The 27,535-nt window shown below is 44.6% G+C and overlaps 1 protein-coding gene across 1 annotated transcript in view; it reads right to left on the minus strand.

The window, feature by feature from the left end:
• BDH2 (3-hydroxybutyrate dehydrogenase 2) overlaps positions 1-27,535 on the minus strand; it is an 81,136-nt gene that overhangs the window by 21,868 nt on the left and 31,733 nt on the right. Inside the window, exons 5-6 of the mRNA XM_044276561.1 lie at positions 17,609-17,717; positions 14,944-15,004 (exon numbers count right to left, since the gene is read on the minus strand). Of these exons, the coding sequence (XP_044132496.1) occupies positions 14,944-15,004; positions 17,609-17,717 (170 nt within the window). The remainder of the gene's footprint in view (positions 1-14,943; positions 15,005-17,608; positions 17,718-27,535) is intronic.

The following is a 27,535-nucleotide window of genomic DNA, read 5'->3' on the forward strand; positions in this document are numbered from 1 at the left end:
CTGTTCATTTTTTGGCCATATACAAAATCAGGGGCAAGCTGCGCCTGTCACCAAGTGCATTTAACCCTCAATGGTGTGGTTGTTTTTTGGCTAAAGCCTACATCAGGGTGAAGCTGTCACACCAAGTGCATTTAACCAGCAATAGTCTGTTCATTTTTTGGCCATATACAAAATCAGGGGCAAGCTGCGCCTGTCACCAAGTGCATTTAACCCTCAATGGTGTGGTTGTTTTTTGGCTAAAGCCTACATCAGGGTGAAGCTGTCACACCAAGTGCATTTAACCAGCAATAGTCTGTTCATTTTTTGGCCATATACAAAATCAGGGGCAAGCTGCGCCTGTCACCAAGTGCATTTAACCCTCAATGGTGTGGTTGTTTTTTGGCTAAAGCCTACATCAGGGTGAAGCTGTCACACCAAGTGCATTTAACCAGCAATAGTCTGTTCATTTTTTGGCCATATCCCAGTCTAATTCTGTCACTAAATCCATACCGGTCACCCAGCGCCTAAATACTAGGCCTCAAATTTATATCCAGCTAAATCTGTCCCTAGTGCTGTAGCTGGGCGAGTTATTTAGTGTCCGTTCAAGCACATTTCTTGTTCTGGGTTGAAATACAATTCCCAATTTAGCAATTTCATAATTTAGTGGTTCCTGCTATATCAGAGCTCTTTGAAATCTATCCCAAAAAGGGTATATAATATTGAAGGTGCACATAGGGTCATTCAGAGTAACTTCACACACACCCGCTACTGTGTATTTCCAAGTCTAATTCTGTCACTAAATCCATACCGGTGACCCAGCGCCTAAATACTAGGCCTCAAATTTAATTCCCTCTAAATCTCTCGTTACCCACCGCTGTACTGTTGTTGCTGGGCAAGATATTTAGTGTCCGTCAAAGCACATTTTTTGTTCTGGGTTGAAGTACAATTCCCAATTTAGCAATTTCATAATTTAGTGGTTTCTGCTATATCAGAGCTATTTGAAATCTATCCCAAAAAGGGTATATAATATTGAAGGTGCACATAGGGTCATTCAGAATAACTTCACACACACCCGCTACTGTGTATTTCCAAGTCTAATTCTGTCACTAAACCCATACCTGTCACCCAGCGCCTAAATACTAGGCCTCAAATTTAAATCCCTCTAAATCTCTCGTTACCGTTGTCCTGTTGTAGCTGGGAAAGTTATTTAGTGCCCGTCAAAGCACATTTTTTGTTCTGGGTTGAAGTACAATTCCCAATTTAGCAATTTCATAATTTAGTGGTTCCTGCTATATCAGAGCTATTTGAAATCTATCCCAAAAAGGGTATATAATATTGAAGGTGCACATAGGGTCATTCAGAATAACTTCACACACACCCGCTACTGTGTATTTCCAAGTCTAATTCTGTCACTAAATCCATACCGGTGACCCAGCGCCTAAATACTAGGCCTCAAATTTAATTCCCTCTAAATCTCTCGTTACCCACCGGTGTACTGTTGTTGCTGGGCAAGATATTTAGTGTCCGTCAAAGCACATTTTTTGTTCTGGGTTGAAGTACAATTCCCAATTTAGCAATTTCATAATTTAGTGGTTTCTGCTATATCAGAGCTATTTGAAATCTATCCCTAAAAGGGTATATAATATTGAAGGTGCACATAGGGTCATTCAGAATAACTTCACACACACCCGCTACTGTGTATTTCCAAGTCTAATTCTGTCACTAAACCCATACCTGTCACCCAGCGCCTAAATACTAGGCCTCAAATTTAAATCCCTCTAAATCTCTCGTTACCGTTGTCCTGTTGTAGCTGGGAAAGTTATTTAGTGCCCGTCAAAGCACATTTTTTGTTCTGGGTTGAAGTACAATTCCCAATTTAGCAATTTCATAATTTAGTGGTTCCTGCTATATCAGAGCTATTTGAAATCTATCCCAAAAAGGGTATATAATATTGAAGGTGCACATAGGGTCATTCAGAATAACTTCACACACACGCTTCTGTGCATTTCCAAGTCTAATTCTGTCACTAAATCCATACCGGTGACCCAGCGCCTAAATACTAGGCCTCAAATTTAATTCCCTCTAAATCTCTCGTTACCCACCGCTGTACTGTTGTTGCTGGGCAAGATATTTAGTGTCCGTCAAAGCACATTTTTTGTTCTGGGTTGAAGTACAATTCCCAATTTAGCAATTTCATAATTTAGTGGTTTCTGCTATATCAGAGCTATTTGAAATCTATCCCTAAAAGGGTATATAATATTGAAGGTGCACATAGGGTCATTCAGAATAACTTCACACACACCCGCTACTGTGTATTTCCAAGTCTAATTCTGTCACTAAATCCATACCGGTGACCCAGCGCCTAAATACTAGGCCTCAAATTTAATTCCCTCTAAATCTCTCGTTACCCACCGCTGTACTGTTGTTGCTGGGCAAGATATTTAGTGTCCGTCAAAGCACATTTTTTGTTCTGGGTTGAAGTACAATTCCCAATTTAGCAATTTCATAATTTAGTGGTTTCTGCTATATCAGAGCTATTTGAAATCTATCCCTAAAAGGGTATATAATATTGAAGGTGCACATAGGGTCATTCAGAATAACTTCACACACACCCGCTACTGTGTATTTCCAAGTCTAATTCTGTCACTAAATCCATACCGGTGACCCAGCGCCTAAATACTAGGCCTCAAATTTAATTCCCTCTAAATCTCTCGTTACCCACCGCTGTACTGTTGTTGCTGGGCAAGATATTTAGTGTCCGTCAAAGCACATTTTTTGTTCTGGGTTGAAGTACAATTCCCAATTTAGCAATTTCATAATTTAGTGGTTTCTGCTATATCAGAGCTATTTGAAATCTATCCCTAAAAGGGTATATAATATTCAAGGTGCACATTGGGTCATTCAGAATAACTTCACACACACACGCTTCTGTGCATTTCCAAGTCTAATTCTGTCACTAAATCCATACCGGTCACCCAGCGCCTAAATACTAGGCCTCAAACGCAGCCGCCTGTCTACAGCCAATGTGGACAAGCTGACGTTCATAAAAATGAACCAGGCATGGATCCCACAGGATCTGTCCGTCCCTTGTCCAGATTAGACATTAACTACCTCCCCTTAACCATATATTATTGGACTCCAGGGCACTTCCTCATTCAATCCTATTTTTATTTTCATTTTACCATTATATTGCGAGGCTACCCAAAGTTGAATGAACCTCTCCTCTGTCTGGGTGCCGGGGCCTAAATATATGCCAATGGACTGTTCCAATGTTGGGTGATGTGAAGCCTGATTCTCTGCTATGACATGCAGACTGATTCTCTGCTGACATGAAGCCAGATCCTCTGTTACGGGACCTCTCTCCTCTGCCTGTGTGCTGGGCCTAAATTTATGAAAATGGACTCTTACAGTGGTGGGTGACGTGAAGCCTGATTCTCTGCTATGATATGAAGACTGATTCTCTGCTGACATGAAGCCAGATTGTCTGTTACGGGACCTCTCTCCTCTGCCTGGGTGCTGGGCCTAAATATATGCCAATGGACTGTTGCAGTGGTGGCTGACGTGAAGCCTCATTCTCTGCTATGACATGCAGACTGATTCTCTGCTGACATGAAGCCAGATTGTCTGTTACGGGACCTCTCTCCTCTGCCTGGGTGCTGGGTAGTGTTGAGCGCGAATATTCGAAAAGCAAATTTTTTTCGCGAATATCGCAACTTCGCGATTTCGCGAATATTTCGAATATAGTGCTATATATTCGTAAAAACGAATATTCGTTTTTTGTTTTTTCCCCCCCCCACAAAATTACAGTACACATATAATTGATTGTTTCCCAAAGGTCCAACAGCTCAGATCTTACTCACATTGCCTAGAAAGTGATTGAGGCGCGAATCTTCGTAAGGCGATTTTATTAGCGCACATGCGAATATCGGCACGTCCCAGAACAGAGGCAAAGGGCTTTGCATTCATACATTAGTGAATTGAGTTGCGAATCTTCGTAAGGCGATTTTATTAGCGCACATGCGAATATCGGCACGTCCCAGAACAGAGGCAAAGGGCTTTGCATTCATACATTAGTGAATTGAGTTGCGAATCTTCGTAAGGCGATTTTATTAGCGCACATGCGAATATCGGCACGTCCCAGAACAGAGGCAAAGGGCTTTGCATTCATACATTAGTGATTGAATTGAGCTGCGAATCTTCGTAAGGCGATTTTATTAACGCAAATGCAAATATCTACACTTGTCCCCAGAACAGAGAGGCAAAGGCCTGTGCATTCATATAGTATAGCACCATATTCGCGAATACGTAGAACTTCGTAAAATTCGATTTACGAATATTCGTATTTTTTATTTTACTTTCCACCTTACAGATTACATTGATCTGTACTCTGTCAACTACTGTCATCACCCCCCACTGTATCTCGATTGATTCCCAAAAGTCTCACATTCCCTAGAAAGTGATTGAGTTGCGAATCTTCGTAAGGCGATTTTATTAGCGCACATGCGAATATCTACACTTGTCCCAGAACAGAGGCAAAGGGCTTTGCATTCATACATTAGTGAATTGAGTTGCGAATCTTCGTAAGGCGATTTTATTAGCGCACATGCGAATATCGGCACGTCCCAGAACAGAGGCAAAGGGCTTTGCATTCATACATTAGTGAATTGAGTTGCGAATCTTCGTAAGGCGATTTTATTAGCGCACATGCGAATATCGGCACGTCCCAGAACAGAGGCAAAGGGCTTTGCATTCATACATTAGTGAATTGAGTTGCGAATCTTCGTAAGGCGATTTTATTAGCGCACATGCGAATATCGGCACGTCCCAGAACAGAGGCAAAGGGCTTTGCATTCATACATTAGTGAATTGAGTTGCGAATCTTCGTAAGGCGATTTTATTAGCGCACATGCGAATATCTACACTTGTCCCAGAACAGAGGCAAAGGGCTTTGCATTCATACATTAGTGATTGAATTGAGCTGCGAATCTTCGTAAGGCGATTTTATTAACGCAAATGCAAATATCTACACTTGTCCCCAGAACAGAGAGGCAAAGGCCTGTGCATTCATATAGTATAGCACCATATTCGCGAATACGTAGAACTTCGTAAAATTCGATTTACGAATATTCGTATTTTTTATTTTACTTTCCACCTTACAGATTACATTGATCTGTACTCTGTCAACTACTGTCATCACCCCCCACTGTATCTCGATTGATTCCCAAAAGTCTCACATTCCCTAGAAAGTGATTGAGTTGCGAATCTTCGTAAGGCGATTTTATTAGCGCACATGCGAATATCTACACTTGTCCCAGAACAGAGGCAAAGGGCTTTGCATTCATACATTAGTGATTGAATTGAGCTGCGAATCTTCGTAAGGCGATTTTATTAACGCAAATGCAAATATCTACACTTGTCCCCAGAACAGAGAGGCAAAGGCCTGTGCATTCATATAGTATAGCACCATATTCGCGAATACGTAGAACTTCGTAAAATTTGATTAACGAAAATTCGTATTTTTTATTTTACTTTCCACCTTACAGATTACATTGATCTGTACTCTGTCAACTACTGTCATCACCCCCCACTGTATCTCGATTGATTCCCAAAAGTCTCACATTCCCTAGAAAGTGATTGAGGTGCGAATCTTCGTAAGGCGATTTTATTAGCGCACATGCGAATATCTACACTTGTCCCAGAACAGAGGCAAAGGGCATTGCATTCATACATTAGTGATTGAATTGAGTTGCGAATCTTCGTAAGGCGATTTCATTAGCGCACATGTGAATTTTGCATAGCATATGTATTATGCGATGCGAAAATTCGAATTATCGCATATGCGAAATAATAACGAATTTGAATAATCGCGAATATTTTACGAATATTCTTTCGAATATTCACAAAATTTCGCGAATTCGAATATGGGACATGCCGCTCAACACTAGTGCTGGGCCTAAATTTATGACAATGGACTGTTGCAGTGGTGGGTGACGTGAAGCCTGATTCTCTGCTATGACATGCAGACTGATTCTCTGCTGACATGAAGCCAGATTGTCTGTTACGGGACCTCTCTCCTCTGCCTGGGTGCTGGGCCTAAATATATGCCAATGGACTGTTGCAGTGGTGGCTGACGTGAAGCCTCATTCTCTGCTATGACATGCAGACTAATTCTCTGCTGACATGAAGACAGATTCTCTGTTACGGGACCTCTCTCCTCTGCCTGGGTGCCGGGGCCTAAATATCTGAGAATGGACTGTTCCAGTGGTGGGTGACGGGAAGCCAGATTCTCTGCTATGGAACCTCTCTCCAATTGATTTTGGTTAATTTTTATTTATTTAATTTTTATTTTTATTCATTTCCCTATCCACATTTGTTTGCAGGGGATTTACCTACATGTTGCTGCCTTTTGCAGCCCTCTAGCTCTTTCCTGGGCTGTTTTACAGCCTTTTTAGTGCCGTATAGTTCGGGTCCCCATTGACTTCAATGGGGTTCGGGTTCGGGACGAAGTTCGGATCGGGTTCGGATCCCGAACCCGAACATTTCCGGGATGTTCGGCCGAACTTCTCGAACCCGAACATCCAGGTGTTCGCTCAACTCTACTGATGATCTATCCTCTGGATAGATCATCAGCATCTGACTTGAATGGAGCTTAGCCGCGCCCAGGCCAGTTGATACTAGTCGTGACGTCACTGGGCCAGCGGTAAACAGTGAGAAGGCCGCGGCGCTGCTGCCTTCTCAAACAGCTGATCGGCGGGGGTTCCGGGTTTTGGACCCCCGCCGGTTCGATGCTGATGATCTATCCAGAGGATAGATCATCAGTTAAAACAGACTGTAGAACCCCTTTAAGGCCTGTTTAAAAGGTTGAGCATTGGCTTCTAGGATAGCTACATCTGGTGGTATTATAGACACAGCTTTCTTTTCTTTTTTGGGAAGAGAGCTAACTTGCATACCTTTTTCTCAGAAGGGCATTGTGTCTGGGCTATAAGATTCTCTACACCTCTAAACCTGACAAAGGGCTCTCACTCAGTCAGTTCCCTCTGCTCTGCAATAATGAGTAGCAATCATCCTGAAACAGCTGTCTCCAGATGAGGTGCTGGCTTAGTTATTTTCCAAGTCATGTCTCAAGCCCTGTTTAAAAAAGGTTGAACATTGGCGGAGCCTAGCGGCGCATGGAGTAGGTCGCACGCCGCATCAGCTCCGGCATTATCCTGCTCGTTTATACCTGACACGGTGGCAAATCGCCTTGGATTTCATCGGAGGTGCAGGGGACAGATCCGGGAGGTGGTCCGGCGCAGGAGTCCGACATTATGCCCGCGAAGAGAGGCAAGACGCCGAGCCGTCCTGAGAGAGAGACCCGGTCCCAAGATGGCGCCGAGGAGGAGGACTGGCCTGACCTGAGGGCGGCGGTGAGTCAGGGAGCTGCAGCGCGGCTGGAGCGCTTTGCTCACAAGTCACAGCGGTCCCCCAGTCATGTGTGGGGAGAGGGAGATGACACCCTGACGCCAGTGGAGGAAGGTTTAGGGGAGCAGGATGGCCCCTGTGATGAAGACCAACAACCCCCTGTTCAGCAGGAGGGGGGGGGCGAGTCCTGGCCTGTGCTGCACTGGTAAAGACCTGCCAGTGGTCACTGCCCCTGAACCCACGTTGAAAGACGTGATGGCAGCTATAGCTAGTTGCAATGTCACCCTCCAGTCCATGAACATTAACATTGGAAGCCTAAAAGCGGACATATCCATCATCCGGCATGACCTGCATAAGGTGGCTGAACGCACCTCAGAAGTAGAAAGGAGGGTCTCTGACCTGGAAGATGGGGCTGTTACCCTGCAGAGAGTGAGCAGGGCTGCGTCAAAAGATATAGAGGCGCTTTATGCAAAGACTGACGACCTTGAGAATCGCTCCCGCCGCAATAATATTAGACTGGTGGGCATTCCTGAGAAGTCTGAAGGCCCAGAGGCGACTAAATTTATTGAAAAATGGCTCGCAGAAAAATTCCGTGATAAAGGACTGTCTGCACTCTATGCGATTGAGCGGGCACATAGGGTCCCCACTAGGCCCCTGCCGCCAGGGCGGCCGCCACGCCCAATACTTGCTAAAATCCTGCACTATCGAGACAGGGACACTATACTGAGGGCTGCGAGGTCTCATCCTGATTTGAAAATTAATGGGGTTCAGGTGTCCCTGTTCCCGGATTACTCGTCGGCTGTACAAAAGAAGAGGGCCCGCTTTGTGGAGATTAAACGGAGGCTGAGAGACTTGCAAGTACAGTATTCCATGATGTTCCCGGCAAGGCTCAGGGTGGTGGCGTTTGGATCCGCTGTGTTCTTTGAGGACCCGGACGCTGCGGTCAAGTGGCTGGATCAAAATGAGCGCCGCCTTAGGATCCCTTCAACGGACACCTGAGACTGATGGACATTCCTGTTCCTGATTGAAGTTCTGATGTCCCCTGGACTGTCCACCCACCGTTGTGGACATTTTATTTCTGTTTCTGGCCGGTTGCTGGAGACACTTTGTGGGTAGAGCATACGCCCTCGGTTGCTCCCCACTTTTTCAATGTGCCTGCACATGGTATCTTGCTGGATGCTGTGCTGCTTCAGGCGCTGTTGGGCCAGGTTCGCAAGGTTGGCCCCAGAGTCAATATTGATTCTACATATGCTGCATATGTTTACTTTGTGGGGTGGGATGTTTGGGTGGGGGGGGGGAGGGGAGTTGAGGTTAGCGGGGGGTAATACTGTCAGGGGTACTATTGACAGCAATACTAAGGTGCTGAAACGTACAGTCCTCTCATACCTATACGGGGGACTTGGAGTGGAGTTAGGAGACTGTATTCTGGTGATTAACATTGTTTTTCCTTGCAGCTGCTGGGAGGTGGGGATGTGTGGCTCTCAATTGTGCTTTTATCTATGTATGCATTCTTATGGGACCTGTTACGAGAGTACTTAGCTGGAATGTGAGGGGAATGGCGGATGCTACAAAAAGACATGGTCTGTTCCGTTACCTATCTAGATAGGGGTTAGATACTGGCGATTGAATGCCTTTTGGTTGAAATTGATAGGTGACCCGTCCGAGTTGCTTCAGTCCCTTAGGGAGTATTTTTGTATAAATGAGGGGACTGCATCTCCGATAATTGTTTGGGAGGCGATGAAGGCCTTCCTCAGGGGCTCCCTTATTAAAACAGTCAATAGGATTAAATCTAAATCTAGAGAGCTTGATCTGCAGAAACACGATAACATGAAGCTAGCGGAGGAAGCATTTGTGCTGAATCCATCTACCCTAACTAGCAGTGCCTTGAAAATCAGACAGGAGGAACTGAGGTGTCACCTCTTGGAAATAGCAGAGAGGAAAAGACTGTTTTATAGGCAGCAGTTTTTTACTGAAGGGGAGTGTGTGGGCCATATGCTCTCGGTTATCGCAAAAGCGCAACAGGGGTCTCAATGCCTACCTGGCCTGCTGGATGCTGATGGCGTCCTCAGGCGTGATACTGACAACATTTTGAACATATTGAATAATTTTTACTCTTCTCTGTATGCTCCTAAGGTGACATGTTCGGAAGAGGATATTGACGCATTTTTAACCACATTGAATCTTCCTAAGCTTTCCAGGGAGGACAGTATGCGGTTAGAGGAGCCGATTGAGCTAGAAGAGTTGAGGGCGGCGTTGGCAGCTATGGCTAATGACAAGGCTCCGGGTTTAGATGGGCTTCCGGCGGAAGTGTATAAGACCTTCGCGGATGTGTTACTCCCGGAACTTCTGAAGGTATTCAATTATTCCAAGGAAGGAGGGGTGCTTCCTCCGTCTATGCAGGAGGCATTAATTGTAGTCATTCCTAAGCCAGACAAGGATCACTCTCTCACAGACTCATATAGACCGATATCGTTACTCTCCACTGACGTTAAGTTGCTTGCAAAGGTATTGGCCATGCGTCTGTCTAAAGTGATTTTGTCTATCATACACTCTGACCAGACCGGCTTTATGCCTCAGAAATCGACGTCACTTAATATCAGAAGAGTGTTTGCCAGTATTCAATTGCCAGCTGAGAATGTTGGAGATAGAGCTATCCTTTCTTTAGACGCGGCCAAGGCCTTTGACAGCATTGAGTGGCGCTTTCTGTGGAGAGTTATGGCGTTTATGGGGTTTGGGGATGAGTATATATCCTGGGTCCGGGTGCTATACTTTAATCCCAAGGCATGTGTCAGGGCGAACGGAGGGGTATCTCCCAAGTTCTGCTTGGGCAGGGGTACCAGACAGGGGTGCCCGCTGTCGCCTCTGCTATTTGCAGTGGCGATTGAGCCGTTAGCTGCAGCGATTCGTCAGTCACTGGACATTCGGGGGTTCCAGTATGGAACAGTTAATAATAAAGTGGCGATGTACGCAGACGACACTTTGCTTTTTTTAGGGGACACTGGTCCATCTTTGGAAGCGGCTATGAAAATTATTGACTGCTTCGGTGCCCTGTCGGGTCTGACTATTAACTGGAGTAAATCGGCAATTATGCTGCTGGACGGGCAGGGGCAGTCGCAGATAGTGAGGGACAGAAATATTCCATGTGTAGCGTCCTTTAAGTATTTGGGTATCCATATATCGCCTAGAATCCGGGACTTTGTGCGCCTTAACTTTGACCCGCTGGTTGGTAAATTTCGGAACAAGGCTAAGGCATGGTGTAAATTGTATCTGTCGGTGGCGGGAAGAGCCAATCTCATTAAAATGGTGTTGATGCCTCAGCTGCTTTATATTCTACATAACTCCCCGGTCTGGCTGCCAAAGTCCAAATTTGTTCCAATTAATGCTATTTTCAGGGAGCTCATATGGCGGAAGGGGCAACCGAGGATTAAGCTTGAAACGCTGCAGTATCCTAAGATGGAAGGGGGCCTTGCAGTGCCAAACCCCTGGGTATACTTCCTGGCTGCACAATGCCAGCATTTTAAAGGGTGGATAGAACTGGAGTCGAGTGAGGTGTCGTGTCAGTTGTTTCAGCATTGTTTGTCATCTAAGGACCTAATGATGATTCTTGAGACTAGAGGAGCTGGGAAGAATGGTCTGTTGGGAGATTTGGGTTACTTGATGCATTCTGTGTGGAACAGGGTTAAGATCCTGAGGGGGGTTGTCGGCAGCACGGAATACACTCCATTGTGGGATAATCCCGTGCTGCCGGAATTCCTCTCTCTGTCTGATTTTGGGGAGTGGAAAAGGAAGGGTATTCTGAGGTTGGGCCACCTTCTGGAAGAAAAGAAGTTCATGTCCTTTACCAGATTTCAGGAATTGTATGACCTACCTAGAACACATTTTTATAAATATCTTCAGGTGCGACATGCGCACAATTCCACATTTAAAGGTACGACTGTGATGGCGGGGAGAGATGCTGCATTGCACCAGATTCTGTCCAGGGGGGCAAGGAGAGGTATGATCTCATGTATATACAAGCTGCTGCTTGATAAGTTCCTACTGTCACATCCGCTTGCGGCTAAAGGTAAATGGGAGAAGGATGTTGGCGAGTTAACTGATGACCAATGGTCTGACATACTGGAGGCGATACCTCTCTCTTCCTTGAGTGAGGGGCGTAAACTCTCGCAACTGTTCATTGTCCATAGGGTCTACAAGACACCGGTTTTTTTGTTTCGCATAGGGTTTAGACCCACGGATGAATGTCCAAGGTGCTCTATGGCTTCTGCTGATTTGTTGCATATGTTGTGGACGTGCGAGAGATTAGGGAGATACTGGGAGATGGTATCTCAGACGATACAGGACGTTTATAAGGTGCCGGTGCCGCCGGATCCGAAAGTGTGTGTGTTGGGATACGTATCTGAACTGGCCACTAGTCAGGTGCATAAAATAGCTATAGGTAGAGTGTTATATGTTGCTAGGAAGTTGATTGCTCTGCACTGGATACAGACAGCGCCGCCAACCCTAGGTGAATTCCTAAGTGCTGTTAACACAATGTTAAGCTATGAACGGATGGTATACCAGAAGCGTGGATGCCCAGCAAAATTTGAAAAATTATGGGAACCGTGGCTGTCGTCTCGACGTCTGCATAGGAATATATGTTAGTGCGCCTATGTATTGTGTAGATTAAGAGGGGGCGGGATGGGTGGGATGGGTGGGGGTTGGGGAGTTGGGCGGAAATTTGATTTTTACTCATGGATTGGTATCCTGTGTGTTACCAGATTTGCTGAATAATGTGTCTGTATGTCATATTGGTTGTGACACGCTATAGTGTGCATTTACTTTGTACATTTTTCAATAAAAAAGATCTGATTTAAAAAAAAAAAAAAAAAAAAAAGGTCGAACATTGAGTTATAGTATTTAGCTATATTATATCTGGTGTCATCAGTTCAGCTTTCTCTTTTGGAGAGCTAATATACATACTGCAAGTACTGTAATGTTCATAGAAGTTCAAGAACCTCATACAGAGAATTAATACAGAGACTACAGAAGAAGGATAGAATGAGTGATCAATGATTTCAGCACCAAGCTAAGCAAGTCAGTAGCTTTACATTCAGATTATTCACTATATATAGGCTGCAAGAATTTTACAGTAAAGTTCCAGCCGAGGTCTAAAGCAAATATATGCGGGGGTCATGCTTGTTGGCTATGTTCAATAAGGACACAGCTATGATCAGTTTTAGCAGCTCAGCTGTAATCTAAGCTACTGACAAAACCACCATCATATAAGTGGCTTGAGCTGCTGTATCCAGCTTTATGCTGCAGCCCTGTGTGCTCAGATTGCTGAATATAAGCACAAGCTCACCAGGATGATAACGGAGAGGATTTCTCTTATTGAATTATCGAACAAAACCAACGGTGAGAAATAGGTTATTAAGGCTAGTTTCTCACCTCCGGCATGCTGTTCCGACAGACAAACGGAGAATCGTCCGGACACAAACCGCAGCATGCAGCGGTCTGGCTGACTCCCCACTTGTCTTTCAGAACAGCGTACGGCAGCTCTCCACCTCACCCTACGAGGCCAGCGGACATTCTGTCCGCATCTGGCATTGCCGGATCCGGTGAACTCCGGGAGGCTGTTCTCTGCTGGAATTCACACCAGAGGTGTGAAGGTAGCCTAACAGGTTTTTGCCATATATACAGTGGGGGAAATAATTATTTGACCCCTCACTGATTTTGTAAGTTTGTCCAATGACAAAGAAATGAAAAGTCTCAGAACAGTATCATTTCAATGGTAGGTTTATTGTAACAGTGGCAGATAGCACATCAAAAGGAAAATCGAAAAAATAACTTTAAATAAAAGATAGCAACTGATTTGCATTTCATTGAGTGAAATAAGTATTTGAACCCCTACCAACCATTAAGAGTTCTGGCTCCCACAGTGTGGTTAGACACTTCTACTCAATTAGTCACCCTCATTAAGGACACCTGTCTTAACTAGTCACCTGTATAAAAGACACCTGTCCACAGAATCAATCAATCAAGCAGACTCCAAACTCTCCAACATGGGAAAGACCAAAGAGCTGTCCAAGGATGTCAGAGACAAAATTGTAGACCTGCACAAGGCTGGAATGGGCTACAAAACCATTAGCAAGAAGCTGGGAGAGAAGGTGACAACTGTTGGTGCGATTGTTCGAAAATGGAAGGAGCACAAAATGACCATCAATCGACCTCGCTCTGGGGCTCCACGCAAGATCTCACCTCGTGGGGTGTCAATGGTTCTGAGAAAGGTGAAAAAGCATCCTAGAACTACACGGGAGGAGTTAGTTAATGACCTCAAATTAGCAGGGACCACAGTCACCAAGAAAACCATTGGAAACACATTACACCGCAATGGATTAAAATCCTGCAGGGCTCGCAAGGTCCCCCTGCTCAGGAAGGCACATGTGCAGGCCCGTCTGAAGTTTGCCAATGAACACCTGAATGATTCAGAGAGTGACTGGGAGAAGGTGCTGTGGTCTGATGAGACCAAAATAGAGCTCTTTGGCATTAACTCAACTCGCTGTGTTTGGAGGAAGAAAAATGCTGCCTATGACCCCCAAAACACCGTCCCCACCGTCAAGCATGGGGGTGGAAACATTTTGCTTTGGGGGTGTTTTTCTGCTAAGGGCACAGGACAACTTATTCGCATAAACGGGAAAATGGACGGAGCCATGTATCGTGAAATCCTGAGCGACAACCTCCTTCCCTCTGCCAGGAAACTGAAAATGGGTCGTGGATGGGTGTTCCAGCACGACAATGACCCAAAACATACAGCAAAGGCAACAAAGGAGTGGCTCAAGAAGAAGCACATTAAGGTCATGGAGTGGCCTAGTCAGTCTCCGGACCTTAATCCAATCGAAAACCTATGGAGGGAGCTCAAGCTCAGAGTTGCACAGAGACAGCCTCGAAACCTTAGGGATTTAGAGATGATCTGCAAAGAGGAGTGGACCAACATTCCTCCTAAAATGTGCGCAAACTTGGTCATCAATTACAAGAAACGTTTGACCTCTGTGCTTGCAAACAAGGGTTTTTCCACCAAGTATTAAGTCTTTTTTTGTTAGAGGGTTCAAATACTTATTTCACTCAATGAAATGCAAATCAGTTGCTATCTTTTATTTAAAGTTATTTTTTCGATTTTCCTTTTGATGTGCTATCTGCCACTGTTACAATAAACCTACCATTGAAATGATACTGTTCTGAGACTTTTCATTTCTTTGTCATTGGACAAACTTACAAAATCAGTGAGGGGTCAAATAATTATTTCCCCCACTGTAAGTAACTTAATCAGAAATGTCACACTGTTACTGCACCCACTCATTTCATTAGGTCAGAAATCTAGGCTACACGTGGCAGATGATGAAGCAGATTTGTGCTATTCTGGCCATCAAAATCTATCAAATCTACATGTAGAATAAAACAGTTGATGCATCTGGACTTCCTCAGCAACTTACGAGAACACACAGACACCACAAAAACTCATAGTAAGCCACAAATAAGTAAAACATACATCATATACAGTATTAACTGTATATGAATCATGTGTACCTTTAATACTGGAGGCTACAGAAGACATGTTGATAATATTTCCGGATTTTTGAGCAAGCATCTAGAAAACATTAATAATCACAGTCATGTAATGTCCAATATAATTGCTTCTAACTGCTATATAGTATTGATAACTATCTCAGAATTAGAGAAGGTGTTGGCAAAATGCTGGGGGAAAAAAACAAGAGCTACAGAATGCTGTGTTTTTTGTTTTGTTTTTATTTAAAAGAAGCCAGAAAGATAAAACAAACCACCTAATTAACAAAAATGCTTTAGTTTCACATTCCCATGAACTTTCACCCAAAATCTGGAGCTGGTGTTTTTACAGCAAAAAATGCCTCTAAAATGCAAAACTGCGGAAAAATGCCAACAAAAACCTGTGTGTGAAAGCAAGCACTCTAAGGGTCCCTACCACTTACGGTATTTCTAGGCCACTTGTGGTTCTTGCCACTTTTTTTTGCAAACAGCGTGACTTACCACTAACGTTTTCTTCATGGCATTTTTCCTTACATAGAAGGTGTAGGCAAAATGCTTGAAAAAAAAAAAAGGTGTGAAGGTAGCCCAACTGTTTTTTGCCATATATAATTAACTTAAATCAGAAATGTCACACTGTGTTACTGCACCTATTTCATTAGGTCATTTTTTTTTTAGATAGGGACATGAAAAAATAAGAATCTCACCCAAAATCCTTAAAAAATATGTTTAACATAAAATCTTGATTTAAACACCAAAATCCTTAGGCCAAACACAGATGAACGAGTTCAGTGCGAGAAACTCTCTGTGTGTGGCAGTGCGAGTTCCCTTTTTTCCTCTGACGGTATCGCACGGCATTACAATGCTTTATAATGCTGTGTGACCACATAATGCGTTATGGAGGAGAGGACTCCAGCATACTGGAAAAGAGACGGATCCGTTATGCAGCCCATAGACTTCTATTATGACAGAATGAATAACGGAATGCCTCTAAAGGTATTCAGTTATGCATTCCGTCATGGAAATGCGCTATGGTCCGTGGTAACGGAATCCATAACGCAATTCAGTAAATACCACAACACAAAGCGATAACTAATTTCAAAATATAAAAGTCGCTCATCCCTAGTTGTAATCATACTGACCCAGAGTATGAAGGGCACAGGTCAGTTTTGCCGCAAAGGGAACACCATAGGAACAAAACCCGTAAAATGGTTGAGGAATTGCGTATTTTTTTTTCCAATTCCACCCTATTTTGAATTTTTCTCCCGCTTCTCACTACACTGTGTATGCCTTATTAAAAGGTGGCATTAGAAAGTACAACTTGTCCCGCAAAAAATAAGCCTTCATATGGATACGTGAGTGGAAAAATTAAAAAATTATGGCTCAAGAAAGATAGGGAAGAAATATTTTAACGCAAAAACGAAAAAAAAAACTTCTGTATCCTAAGGGTTACAAAAGTGTCAAACTGGCTCCAGTAGGGAAGTGGTTCAGAAAAACTGGAGTAGCATTGCTAGATAAAAGTGTTAGGTGTATATTTAAAAGGTATTGTTCAGAGTGCTATATTGAATGTTAAAGATGGTGTTTTATGTTTGATTCCGCTACCATAATCATGAGATGTCATTTTTAATATTATATTAATATAAGAGGATTATTTTTAAAAGGGAACAGAGTTGTACTCAGTTATTTAGTTGGTATACTAACTTATTTCAAGTAGTTCAGTAAGGTAATGGTGTTTCTGTATAGTGGATATACCGTAATATAGTATTGATAATGGAGTGTTACGCAATTTTCCGTACAGGATTAATACATTTACCCATAAGACGCACCTAGGTTTTAGAGGAGGACTATAAGAAAAAAATATTTTTCATTAGAACTCAGATCAGATTACCAATTAGACCCCAAATATTAATCAGACCTCAGCTCACAGCCCCAATCAGATCCCCAATGTTAATAAGACCTCAGATCAGACCCCAATGTGAACGACCCCCAATCAGACCTCAGAGCAGAGCCCAATATAAAGAAGACCCCCAATCAGACCTCAGATGAGACCCCCATGCCTCATATCAGTCCCAAGCCATATGTGATTAGCCCCCAGCCATAATTTAGCAGTACCCAGCCATATAATCAACCCCCAGTCATATAATCAGCCCCCAGCCTTAGATTTGGGGCAAAAAATACGGTATATTTTAATGGTACAGGATGTTTTAAAAAGTGGCAATGACGATCATTTTCTTTAAATTATTATTTACATATTTTTTTTATATATACGGGGAATGGAGAGTAATTTGAATTTTTTTTTTCCATTATTTATTTAAAGGAACCCCATTATCAGCCTATGGCAGTTTTATTATGTACCTATGCAGCCCTGTCACAGGCTCAAGGCTACTACAGCAAAACGAACGGCTCCCTTGATCTCATAGCGGAGGAGTCGTTAGGGCCCTGGGAGCGCAGTGCTCCAGATGTTTTGCCCAGATGCAGTCGTCACAATTAACCATGGGGTCTCAGAAGTTAAATGCCTTTTCTACCGATCGCAGACAGCTTCTGAGTGGGCACCATCTTTAAAAGACTACAGATGTACGTGCGAGAAGGGGTTAGTCAGTAAGTTATTATAGTAACCACTACAGATCATTAATACAAATGTGAAACAATACATTGCGCACTGCATGGATGAATGAGAACAATGTACACTTACTTTTGGCAGGAATGTTTTGATCATGAGATACATGCTTCGTACATTGAGATTCATAGTGAAATCCCAGTCCTTCTCCTCACAATCTAATATACTTCCATGGTGAACAAAGCTTTAACACAAAACAGATTACAGTTCAAAGTGAGCACCACTACAAAACAAATCACATAACATAGACTTCTTGTACACTACATGGTCTGTCTGCTGTAGGGTCCACTGGATATGGCACTGTACAGGGATTCAAGGAACATCCACAAGAGAATCCCCATACACCATCTTATGTACCCCGTATTGGGCATAAAACGGGTATCGGTTTTACCTAAAGTGTTCCCTAAAGGGGTTGTTCCAAGGATAGAGGACAGCTGACTGATTGTTGGAGGTCCAACTGCTGGGACCAACACCGATCCTGAAAACGGGGATTCCTTCGTCCCTCCTTATGAACATGCGCCCTACTGCTCCATTCATTTTCTATGGGACTGCAGGAGATAGCTGAGTACATCATACATGAAGACATGTAACGTGTGCCCCCTGTGAGCGCCAATGGATCATAACACATCCCGAATCCTAAGAGAATTAAGCAATGTCATAGCCAGACCCTTATTTCTGATATTTAAGGACACTTTAATGACAGGAAGTGTTCCACAGGATTAGCGCATAGCAAATGTGGTGCCAATATTCAAAAAGGGTCCAAAAACAGAGCCTGGAAACTATAGGCCAGTAAGTTTAACATCTGTCGTCAGTAATCTGTGTGAAGGTTTTCTAAGAGATGCTATCTTGGAGTACATCAATGAAAAAAAGCGAATAACACCGTGTCAGTTTAGCTTCATGAGGGATCGGTCATACATAGTAACATAGTATATAAGGCCGAAAAAATAAATCTGTCCATCCATTTCGGCCTGTTATCCTGCAAGTTGATCCAGAAGAAGGCAAAAAAATTCCTGTGAGGTACAAGCCAATTCTCCCCACTTAAGGCCTCTTTCACATGACCGTTTTTTTTGCCGTTTACAGGCCGTTTTTTCCGTTGACAGGTAGAACATATCCTATTATTGCCCGCAAATCACGTTCCGTGGCTCCATTCAAGTTAAAGGGTCCGCAAAAAAAAAACGGAACACATACGGTCGTGTAAAAGAGGCCTAAGGGGGGGAATAATTCCTTCCCGACTTCAATCAGAATAACTCCCTGGATCAACGACCCATTATTATTATTATTTATTATTAAAGCGCCATTCATTCCATAGCGCTGTACATATGATAAGGGGTGCACATACATAATACAGACAATTGCACTAATCATAAACAAAATGAGTTACAAACTGGTACAGAAGGAGAGAGGGCCCTGCCCGTGAGGGCTTACAATGTACATGGTATGGGAGAAGGACACAGTAGGTGCGGGTTAAGTTGGTCATGGCGGTATAGAGGCAGCAGGGTCACTGGTTGTAGGCTTGTCTGAAGAGGTGGGTTTTCAGGTTTCTTTTGAAGGATTCCACTGTAGGTGAGAGTCTGATATGTTGGGGTAGCGAGTTCCAGAGTATGGGGGATGCACGGGAGAAATCCTGTATTGGATTGTGGGAAGAGGCAATAAGAGGAGAGGAGAGAAGGAGGTCTTGTGAGGATCGGAGAGTGCGTGTGGGGGTGTATCGGGAAAGTAGCTCAGAGATGTAGGGAGGGGACAGGTTATGGACGGCCTTGTATGTATTTGTAAGTACTTTGAAGTGAATTAGTTGGGCAATGGGGAGCCAGTGAAGGGATTGGCAAAGGGGAGAGGCAGAGGAATAATAGGGTGAGAGGTGGATTAGTCGGGCAGCAGAGTTGAGGATAGATTGGAGGGGTGCGAGAGTGCTGGATGGAAGGCCACAGAGGAGAATGTTGCAGTAGTCTAGGCGGGAGATAATGAGGGCATGTACAAGTATTTTTGCAGATTCAAAGTTAAGGAAAATGATGATTACACTTACCGGTAATCGGATTTTCCAGACCCCCACGACAGCACCATAGAGAGAGAGAGGGATCCACCCCCAGGGACAGGAAACCTACAGAAATAAAAGGGTGGAGCCTCTCCTCCTATTCAGTGGATTACAGAGCAAGAGAGGGACTCCTACACCATTAATCAGTCTGAGCTGAACAGCATATATTCACATAAACAATACAAATCTTGAAAATTAAATTATTCTTTTTATTTATTTTTTTTTTTTTTTTTTTTTTTTTTTTTAGGGAGGGAATTAGGAAGGGTGCTGTCGTGGAGTCTGGAAAATCTGATTACCGGTAAGTGTAATCATCATTTTTCCCCTCCCCCACGACAGCACCATAGAGAGAATTACAGAGGAAGAACCCTTGCTAGGGAGGGACCACCGCTTGCAAAACCTTTCTACCGAAAGAAAGATCAGAAGAAGAGTGCAGATCCAAACGGTAGTGATGGAAAAAAGTAGAGGGAGAAGACCACGTGGCTGCCCTACAAATTTGCTCGATAGGAGGCCCCTGACCTTTCTGCCCAAGAAGTGGAAACAGAGCGAGTAGAGTGAGCCTTCACCGAGACTGGAGGAGACAGGCCCTCCTCCAGGTAAGATTGTATAATGCCCAGTCTAAGCCACCTAGACAGGGTACTTTTGGTAGCCTTCTTCCCTTTATTTGGTCCTGAAAAGAGGATGAATAAAGCAGAAGACTTTCTCCATGTCTTTGTAATTTTGAGATACTGAATTAGGCATCTCCGCACATCTAGAGTATGGAATGTCAATTTTCCAGAGTTTCTGGGATGGTCACAGAAGGAGGGAAGAATAATCTCCTGAGACCTATGAAATTTAGACGACACCTTGGGTAAAAAGGCTGGATCAGGCAATATGATAACTCTATCCTCCAGAATTGTAGTGAAAGGGGGGTTAATGGAAATGGCCTGTAATTCGCTAATCCTTCTAGCCGTAGTGAGGGCCACTAGCAAAACAAGCTTGAAAGTAAGAAGCTTTACGCTTACAGAATCTATAGGCTCAAAGGGTACTTTGGTTAAGGAGTTAAGTACAACATTAAGATCCCACGGGGGAACTCTAGGGGATGAAACTGGCGTCATCCTATCTACCGCTTTGAAGAATCTAGTGATCCATGGATTGGAGGCAAAGTTCTGCTCGAATAGAACCGACAGGGCAGAGACCTGTACCTTAAGGGTACTCTTAGCAAGACCTAGGGAAAGGCCTTTCTGTAAAAATTCAAGAACCTGAGAAATAGGGACAGACAAGGGTAAATGCCCTGGGCTCAGTTTACTGAATTCAATAAATTTCTTCCAAGTTCTGGCATAGATGGAAATGGTAACAGGTTTTCTACTTTTAAGCAAGGTCGTAATAAGCTCCTGGGAGAAACATTTTTTAATCAATAGGCTCCGTTCAAATTCCATGCAGTCAGATGGAGACCATTGACCACCTAATGAAAAACTGGACCTTGGGACAACAGATCTGGTAGGACCGGCAGAATCCATGGTTCTGAGACTGACATTGTCCGGAGCAGGGTGAACCATGCCCTCTTGGGCCAAAAGGGGGCAATAAGGATGCCCCTTGCCCTGTCCTCTTTGATCTTTCTCAGGACTGCTGGAATCAACTGGAGGGGGGAAGGCATATGCTAGGGGAAAGTCCCACTTCAGTAGAAAAGCATCCACCCCATATGGGGATTATGTTGGATTTAGGGAACAAAAGACTTCCACCTTCTTGTTCTGGCTTGTACTGAAGAGATCTATGAATGGCATGCCCCATGACGCACTGATCCTGGAAAATACTGAGGAGTTCAGGGACCATTCCCCCTGCTTTAATGGATGTCTGCTGAGAAAATCTGCTTGAATATTCTCCTTCCCTTTTATGTGGAGGGCCGATACGTGTCTGACTTGTTTCTCTAGTAGTGCTAATAATTTTTCTGCTTCCCACCGTAGGGACGCTGACCTTGTCCCCCCTTGATGGTTCACATATGCCACAGTCGTCTGATTGTCCGAAAGAATTCTCACATGGCCTGTGCCTAATAAGGGCAGAGCTGCTTTTACGGCTAGTCTTACAGCTACCAACTCTTTCCGGTTGGAAGAGTATGATTTTTGGACTGGGGACCAAAGACCCTGAAAATTGTATTGTCGAATGTGGGCACCCCACCCCCAAGGGCTCGCATCCGTGGCCAGGACCATAGGATCTGGGTAGGACCATGGAACCCCCTGAACTAGATTGTCCCTATCCAGCCACCAAGATAGACTCCTTCTGGTTGTGCCTGAAATTTTTATCCTGACATTCAACATCCCCTTGTGTTTTTTGAAAGCTGTCAGGATCTCCGACTGTAACTGACGGGAATGAAGTTGGGCCCACTCTACCGCCGGAATGCAGGAGGTAAGGGATCCTAGGACTGACATGGCCTTTCGAAGAGTCAGGGATGTGGAAGAGAGGGATCTGACTTGATTCCGGATTTTTATAATTTTTTTCTTCTGGGAGATACACTTTCTGAGTCTGAGTTTAAAATAAGGCCAAGGAACCGCTGAATCCTGACTGGTTTTAATTTGGACTTTTTGTAATTCACTATCCAACCCAGTTCTTGAAAGGTCTGAATGACAGTCTGAACATTCCTTTCGCAATCCAGCCTGGAACCCGCTATAATCAGAAAGTCGTCCAGATATGGAACTATCAAGAGGTCTTTGATTCTTATGAACGACATCATCTCCGCTACCACTTTCGTAAATATTCTTGGGGCCATAGTCAGGCCAAAGGGCAATGCCTGGAACTGAAATTGCCGAATCTGACCATCCATCTGAATCGCCACTCTCAGGAATTTTTGAAACCGCTGGTGCATTGGTATATGGAAGTAGGCGTCTTTTAAATCCAACACCGCCATGAAACAATAAGGAAAAAGAAGCTGTATCGTATTCCTCATTGTTTCCATCTTGAACTTTTTGAACACCAGAAATTTGTTCAAATCCCTGAGATTGATGATCATCCTGTGAGTACCATCTGGTTTTGGAACCAGAAACAGATGGGAGAAAAACCCTTTGAATTGTTCTTCCGGAGGAACGGGAATCAAAACATTTTTCTTGATAAGGTCTGAAACTTCTTTTATTATGGGAAACCGACCTTTTACACAAAAGCTTTTTGTAATGGTGAATCTTTGCGGAGGCAAAGAATGGAATTCTGGTTTTAGACCTGAACGAATAATATCTAGAACCCAAGGCCCTGCAATCCTTCCCCAGGCTTCCTGAAAGAATTTTAGCCTTCCTCCCACCTCTAACCTGGCGTCATTGTTGAGGTTGTTTCTTATTAGTAGAGGAAGGATTTCCGAACAGGAATCCCTTGCCCCCAAAATTTCTGGATCGGAATCTCTGGTCCTTATCCCTGCTCTGCCTTCTGCCTGCATAATTTCTATAGGGACGAAAGGACTGGAAACCTTTTCTTTCTATCGGCTGCCTTTTCTAGCAGATCGTCTAACTCTGGCCCAAACAAAAATTCTCCCTGACAGGGGATATTACATAACCTCTGTTTGGAGGCTAGATCACCCCCATTCCAACTTTTTAACCAAAGAGCCCTACGCGCAGAATTAGTGAGGGAGGCTGACTGTGCGTCAAGCTTAATGGAATCAACCGACGCATCTGTTAGAAAGTCAGCTGCTTTTTGTAACGTTGGCAACGAGGCTAATATCTGATCCCTAGGGGCTCTTTCTTTTAACTGCACCTCTAGCTGCTGTAACCAGAGAGATAAAGTCCTAGCCGTAACTGTGGCTGCTACAGCAGGACAAAAGGACAAGGTAGAGGCCTCCCAGGCACCCCTAAGGAAGCCTTCCGCCTTTTTATCTAAGGGCTCTTTTAGCATGCCCGTATCTTCAAAAGGGAGAGAAGATTTCCTAGACACCTTAGAGATGCCCACATCAATTTTAGGAGCTTTCCCCCAAGAGGAAGAGGCCGCTTCTTCAAACGGATATTTTCATTTAAAAGCTTTAGAGGCAAATACTTTCCTGCCTGGCTTCCTCCATTCTCTCTGAATCAAAGACAGAATGCTGCTATGTACGGGAAAGTAGCGACCCTTCCTTTCCTGTAACCCCTCGAACAACGAGTCTGCTACAGATTTATCCTCCTTAACATCCTCAATGTTCATGGTGGATCTTATAACCTTCAGCAATTTGTCTGCATCTTCTGAAGGAAAAAAGGTGTTGTATATAGACTCATCTTCAGATGATAAACCAGACAAGGACGACCCTTGTGGTGTGTCACTGTCGTCTGGGGGGAAGTCCTGAGGCAGGCCAGATCTTGCATTCTTATCCTTAACCGCTGCTTTTTCCTTCTTGCCTGACTTAAGGGTATTTTTAACCTCCGTCTTAATGAGCGATCTAATATTTTCCAATAAGGATGGGGATTCGTCCGAAATGGTCTTGTCTATGCATTTTTGGCATAATTTCTTCTCATAAGAGGAAGATAGAGAAGTTCTGCACAGCGCACACTCCTTGATTTTTCTCTTTGCCAGCATTTTCTTTGGTTTAGGCTGTGTCACGACTGTAAGTGAGCAACACACAGTGAATAGCGACTGACCGGACCCAAACTAGGGAGGATAAAGGGTGACCCCTGTCAGACCCTAAAAGCTCTCCCTGAGCTGCTATGCACATGTCCGGATCCATATGGTGGATCGAGACATGCCCGCGTACCTTAGGCTGATGACCACTGAAACCCCTACAATAGTGGAAGGGGCACGGCCACCGGTGCCCTGCTCAGTATATGGACGGAACCGGGGTCGCCTCGGATCCAGTCAGCAAAGAAACAGAAACACACAATGTCTGAACACTTAACTGAAGGAGTTGCGGCTGCAGTGAAAACAGATCTGAAGTCAGCAGACAATATCCGAAGTACTTGCTTCAGCAGAACACAGATCCAGTGAAAAGATATCACACAGGTGAAGTTACTCAAGCGAGAGATACAGCTCAAATGAAAAGTATAATCCGCACCTCTACAAAGGAGGAGGGGTGATTTAAAGGCAGCGAAATCAAACACAGGAGAGACAGCTGGGAGGAAGGAAACAGAAAGTAAAGACCTCATCACAGGGGCGGAGAAACAGGGCAGAGGGAACTCCTCCAAGCTCTAGTAGTGACATCATCACAGGGGTGGAGAAACAGAGCTGTGAGAACGTCTCAAAGCTCTGGTAGTGACAGTACCCCCCCCCCCCCCCTCTACAGGTGGACTCCGGACACCCAGGACCCACCTTCTCAGGATGAGCCCTATGAAATGCCCTGATGAGGCGAGTGGCTTTAACGTCCGACACCGGAACCCACATCCTCTCCTCAGGACCATAACCCTTCCAATGAACGAGGTACTGAAGAGAACCGCGGACAATGCGAGAGTCCACAATTCTGGAAACCTCAAACTCCAGATTGCCATCAACCAAAATCAGAGGAGGAGGCAAAGAGGAGGGTACCGTGGGCTGGACATATGGTTTTAAAATACATTATGTATCTTCCAAACCCGTGGAAGATCAAGACGGAAGGCAACAGGATTGACGACTGACAAGATTTTATAAGGCCCAATAAACTTGGGACCCAATTTCTAGGAGGGAACCTTCAGTTTGATATTTCTTGTAGACAACCACACCAGATCACCCACATTCAGGTCCGAACCAGGCACACGTCTCTTATCAGCCACACGCTTATATTTCTCACTCATCTTTCTAAGATTACTCTGAATCTTTTGCCAAATGGTAGACAAAGACGAGGAAAATCTCTCCTCAGGCAAACTAGAGGGAGCCCCTCCCGAGAATGTCCCAAACTGCGGATGGAACCCATATGCACCAAAGAATGGTGACTTATCAGAAGACTCCTGACGAGGGTTGTTCAGAGCAAACTCAGCAAGAGGGAGAAATGAACACCAATCCTCCTGGTTCTCTGCCACAAAACAGCGCAAATATGTCTCCAGATTCTGGTTGATGCGTTCAGTCTGACCATTCGACTGCGGGTGAAAAGCAGAAGAGAAGGACAGCCGAACCCCCAGGCAAGAACAGAAAGCCTTCCAGAATCTGGACACAAACTGCGTGCCTCTATCGGAAACAATATCAGAGGGAATTCCATGCAATTTAACAATATGGTCGACAAAAGCTTGCGCCAACGTTTTAGCACTGGGTAAACCAGGGAAGGGTACGAAATGAGCCATCTTGCTAAAACGGTCCACCACCACCAGGATCACCGACTTCCCTGAGGAACGAGGAAGATCCGTGATAAAGTCTATGGAGAGGTGTGTCCAAGGACGGGAAGGTATGGGTAACGGGAGAAGGGGACCTGAAGGCCGTGAACGAGGGACCTTAGCGCGAGCGCACGTCTCACAAGCAGCCACAAAACCCTCCACCGACTTACGAAGAGCCGGCCACCAAAATCTCCGAGCAATGAGATCTACCGTGGCTCTACTCCCGGGGTGACCAGCAAGAACAGTATCATGATGCTCCTTGAAGAGTTTGTGACGTAACTCAGGAGGCACAAACAACTTCCCAGGAGGACAACGGGCAGGTACCTCAGTCTGGGCAGCCTGGACCTCGGCCTCCAAATCAGAATGCCGAGCAGAAACAACCACCCCCTCCGCCAAAATGGGACCCGGGTCCTCGGAGTTTCCTCCTCCCGGAAAACAGGGAGAGAGAGCATCAGCCTTCACATTTTTGATACCAGGGCGGAATGTAACGACAAAATTGAATCTGGAGAAGAACAGAGACCATCTGGCCTGTCTCGGATTCATACGCCTGGCCGACTCCAAGTACGCCAGATTCTTATGGTCGGTAAAAACGGTGATAGGGTGCCTGGCCCCCTCCAACCAATGGCGCCATTCCTCGAAAGCCAACTTGATAGCCAACAACTCTCTATCTCCCACATCATAGTTTCTCTCTGCCGGGGAGAGTTTTTTAGAGAAAAAGGCACAGGGTCGCCACTTGGCAGGAGAAGGGCCCTGGGACAAAACCGCACCCACACCCACCTCGGAAGCATCCACCTCAACAATAAAAGGTAAGAAAACATCGGGATGCACCAAGACGGGAGCAGACGCAAAACTCTCTTTATTCTTAGAAAAAGCTGCAAGCGCCTCCTCCGACCAAGAGGAAAAATCCGCCCCCTTTTTTGTCATGTCAGTGAGGGGTTTGACAACAGAGGAATAATTCAAAATGAACTTTCTGTAATAGTTCGCAAAACCCAGAAAGCGCATCAATGCCTTCTGATTCTCAGGAAGCTCCCACTCCAGCACAGCACGGACCTTCTCCGGATCCATGCGAAAACCAGAAGCAGAGAGGAGAAAACCCAGAAATTGAATCTCCGATACCATAAAAACACATTTCTCCAGCTTGGCGTACAATTTATTCTCCCGCAGAATCCGCAGAACCTGAAAAAGATGATCCTGATGGGTCTGAACATCAGGGGAAAAAAAAATCAAAATATCATCAAGATACACCAATACAAATTTCCCCATTAAATGGTAGAAAATACTGTTAACAAAATGCTGAAAGACGGCCGGAGCATTCATCAGGCCGAAAGGCATAACGAGATTCTCAAAATGCCCGTTAGGGGTATTAAAGGCCGTTTTCCATTCATCCCCCTCTCTGACCCTGACCAGGTTGTACGCGCCTCTCAAATCCAATTTGGAAAAAACCTTGGCCCCAACAATTTGGTTGAAGAGGTCCGGGATCAGAGGAAGGGGATAGGGATCACGAATCGTGATACGGTTCAGCTCCCTAAAATCTAGGCAAGGTCTCAGAGAGCCATCTTTCTTTTTAACAAAAAAAAAAAACAGCGGCAACAGGTGATTTTGAGGGACGAATATGCCCCTTATCGAGACTCTCAGAGATATAAGTACGCATTGCGATTCTTTCCGGTTGTGAGAGATTGTAGAGGCGTGCTTTTGGCAGCTTGGCGCCGGGAATGAGGTTAATGGGACAGTCAAACTCCCGGTGAGGAGGTAGCTCCTGAACACTGCTCTCGGAAA

This window comes from Bufo gargarizans, chromosome 1 (assembly GCF_014858855.1).
Source record: "Bufo gargarizans isolate SCDJY-AF-19 chromosome 1, ASM1485885v1, whole genome shotgun sequence".
Lineage (NCBI taxonomy): Eukaryota > Metazoa > Chordata > Amphibia > Anura > Bufonidae > Bufo > Bufo gargarizans.